At 39.9% G+C, this 3,976-nt stretch overlaps 1 protein-coding gene across 1 annotated transcript; it reads left to right on the plus strand.

Annotated features, from left to right (window-relative positions):
- The first annotated feature begins 2,650 nt into the window (after nt 1–2,650).
- On the plus strand, nt 2,651–3,625 carry LOC104053008 (2-oxoglutarate receptor 1). The gene has a single exon (XM_009514382.1). The coding sequence runs from the start codon at nt 2,651–2,653 to the stop codon at nt 3,623–3,625; it is 975 nt and encodes a 324-aa protein (XP_009512677.1).
- The last annotated feature ends 351 nt before the right edge of the window (nt 3,626–3,976 follow it).

A 3,976-nucleotide genomic window follows, 5' to 3' on the forward strand; every position in this document is an offset into this window, starting at 1 on the left:
AACAAGTTTGTAGCTTCAGCTACCCCAGTAATAATCAACCAATGCTAACTGCAGATATTTTATTCACCAAAAATAAGCAGAAAGATCAACACAGTTCCTGAAAAGCACATCATGCCAAAAGAAACTTTCATTTCTTACAGGAGATGAAAATTGTACTTTGTTAGAAATTTGTTTTTAATGAAGACAGTATGTCATAACATTTTTCACCTGACCTTGAAATGGCAACACACCTTATTCACTTTGGTAATCAGGTTTCACTTCACAGGAAATGGAGAACAAGTTCAATTTTCTCTTTTCTAAACACATGCAGGCACACATACACACATATTTAAATGTGATCTGCTGCTATTTGAATACCACAGGTCTACCTCAGCGCACAGAACTGCTGCCAGCAAAGCATGATCTGCCCACTGAAGTCAAGACAGTATGAATGACAGAGGGCAAAAAAGATCTTATACAGCCGCTCAGGTCTAAGAGCTGATACCTGAGCCAGTAACTGAGTTTTTCTACCAGGCTCCTTATTTACGGCCACATGGAGTCTCAGTCTGCCAGGGAGTGAATGTATATGGTTGCAGAGCCATACTAAAACCTGCTTCACTGTAAGGAAGACATAAATACATCTCATTTGTAGTGCTTTTGGTCAAAGCAATATCAAAGGGAGAAGCAGAATCGCAAGTTTTCAGGTAAGAAATATTTCTCCGTTTTCAATTTGGAGGGTTCAAGATTGCAGTGAAGAACTGATCAGCAGTGCAGGAAAACTAAACTGGGAATGAATAAAATATTCTAGAAAATTTTGTCTAACTTTACTTGAAATATACCAGTGAGAGGCATAAATGTGGGTGACAGCAGTATCACTGTGCAACAGAAAGGGAACAAAACGTGTATACCCGTAGCTTTTGTCTGAACATAAATCTGGATTTGTTTAAAGCAAGCTTCATGGCCTTTGCTTAATGCATCTTTGACTGCAAAGCTGCTATACCAGAGCTAACATTCATGTTGAAAAGCATTAGCATTTTAACTAAATTATGGGGAGATGCTTCAAAATTCTCTCTGAAGTGCTCTTGAGTAACAAAGTGATACCTATCTTTCTGGCTGGTTATGATCAAATAATTCCTGTAGTGTTCCAGATTTAATGACTGGCTTTGTCAGAGAAAATTTGTCATGTTCTACCAGTCATTGGGATAATGCAGAAACATCCATACAGGTAACATGTTAAATGCTGTTAACTGAGTCACATCAAAAACTGATTCTACATGCAGGATTTCCAGGACTACAGTAAGTTACACTTCTGTCTTCTTTCTTCCTTTTTTTTTTTTTTTTAATGCAATGACTTCATCCTGCATGTTTACTTTAAAGATTGTGTTTCTGGGCCAGGAGAGAGGAATTCGGGCTTGATAGTACCCTGCCTAGCTCTTTATGAAGTCACTTTAAAATGCTTTCTCAGATGGACTAGGTTAGGATCTGGAGGATGGTGCTCACCCAAGGTCCTGAAGACTCACAGTGGCACGTCTCTTGCTTCACTTGAGACATCTAAAGGTTAGACATGCAGGTCTGAACTAGTCACCTTGGGCTGCCTTTGTCATCAACGGAAAGAAATAGGTATGCCAAAACAGTAAATCATTTATCTTGGAAACCTCTGTTCTAGGAAGATATGTTATATCCTGGAGGAACCTACATCTCTCCCTTGATGATAAAGGGGGGCTTAGGATGACTGGCTCCACTTTAAGCATCTAACTTTTTGATATCTGAAGTTAGAGGAGATGATTTTCATCCCTGGCTCCCATTCTTTGAGGTTAAAACACTACCAAGAAAGGTTATGTCATGAACTCACTGTGGAGAGATCAAAATTGGCCATGGCACACAAGAAGCCTTTTCAGAGACAAGTCTGACTAGTTCCAATTAGCACAAAATGAGAAGCAAGATCAGTGCCTTCACTCAAGATCTATGCTTTCCACCTTCCCTCTGTGCTTTGAGAAACAGTCTTTAATCATTTAAATCCATTTTATGTCACTATGAAGCTTGATTTTTTTAAAAATTAAGCATTTATACAAGTTTTATACTCTGATAACTCCAAGAGAATAACATCATAGTCAGGGAACTAGCTATGATTGTCAGGTTATGGGAGCATCAGGTCCTGCGGTTTGTATCTGAATCTAACATCTTTTGGTTTTCACAAAACCTGAATGTCATCTCTGGTTTCATGAGCACAAAACACTGATTAGCTCAGATTAATGGAGATAAGATATGGATACAGTTCTAGTTTCTGAAAGGCTAAGACTAATCCACACTTGCAAAATCTAAGCCCAAACTCACTCCAGCTCTCTAAATGTGTGCTTCCTACTCCTGAAGGTTTGCGGGTAAGCAGTAATTGTCTTCTTCAATGTAGGAGGTTAAATAAAGCAAGAGTAAAATTAATCATTATCAAAATTAAACATGAAAGAGAAGGAAGGGTGAAATTAAGCATTTGAGTGGGGTTATCTAGGTCAGAGCTGGGTATGTTAGCAAATCTCCGTTCCCACCCTCTACTGTGCATTGTCAAACATATGACATTTGCTCCAGTGACAAAGGTTTAACTGAATGTATTTGTCCCAACAAATCAATTAAAACTAAAAATCTGATTTTTTATTAAAGCTTTAAGATTTCTGCAAACATGGCATCTGATCGCACCGGCAATTTCACTGCTTTGTCAGGCTGCGGGGACCCATTGACAAGCTGCAAGGATGAAGATTTCTTACAGCTGAAATCCTATCTCTCCATCCTTTACAGCCTAATCTTCCTGGTCTGCTTCCCAGGGAACATTGTGACAATTTTTATTTACTTGGTCAAGATGAAGCCCTGGAAAAGCAGCACCATCATTATGTTAAACCTGGCTATCACTGACCTATTGTATGTAGCCACACTTCCTTTCTTTATACACTACTCTGCTAATGGAAATAACTGGATTTTTGGAGACTTCATGTGCAAGTTTATTCACTTTTGTTTCTACTTCAACATGTACAGTGGCATTATCTTCCTCAGCTGCTTCAGCATCTTCCGCTTTTTTGTAGTTGTCCACCCAGTTAAATGCTTTTTTGTTCAAAAACGGAGATGGGCAGTGGTGACCAGCTTAGTAGTTTGGATTATTTCCCTGGCAGCCATCAGCCCCTTGGGCATCTTGATTGCTACGAAGCATACACAGAACAGGACGATCTGCCCGGACCTGGCTGCTGCTGAGGACATTGACACTAGTCGGTGGTATAACTGGCTGCTGACCATGTTCGCCTTCTTCTTGCCCTTGCTGACAGTGACTCTGTGCTATGTACTAATTATTTACACCTTGGCTACTGGGCCCCACACGCAGGCTTGCTACAAACAAAAGGCTCGCCGACTTGCCGTCCTCCTTTTGGTGGTCTTCTATGTGTGCTTCCTCCCCTTCCATGTGTTTCGAGGGATTCGTCTGGAGCTTCGAGTACGACCAGTTAGCTGCCACTTGAAGAACATGTTCCTTTTTATGTCTCTTATAGCTAAACCTTTAGCAGCATTAAATACTTTTGGAAACTTACTGCTCTATGTAGTGACAGGAGACAACTTCCAGCAGGCGATCCTCTCGTTCCTCAAGTTTCGGACAAACAAGAACTTGAAGTAGAAGAGATTGATGCCACAAAAGAGTTATGTAGGAAGGGTTCAAACCTGCCCTCAACCAGCCAGGCACAACCCCCCTGCCATCAGAGTACTCAGGTTAACCCTTCCAAATCCAAAGGAGGGTTAATCTGTTCCGTGTTTTGGAGTTACAAATTGATCATCAAAAGAGAAACCTTATAATTTGAAATAAAAATCTTTAAATACATTTTCAAAAATGAAATGTGAAACTTCTAGAAATTTCTCTGCATTTGCTTCCTGAATCCTTGATACTTCTTTTGGAGAACGGCCAACAGTTCCAGAAGAAAATAGTTGCTTATTATTGGCAGATACAGATTCAGGATGGGAGTAATTTAAT

This window comes from Phalacrocorax carbo, chromosome 1 (assembly GCF_963921805.1).
Source record: "Phalacrocorax carbo chromosome 1, bPhaCar2.1, whole genome shotgun sequence".
Classification (NCBI taxonomy): Eukaryota; Metazoa; Chordata; class Aves; order Suliformes; family Phalacrocoracidae; genus Phalacrocorax; species Phalacrocorax carbo.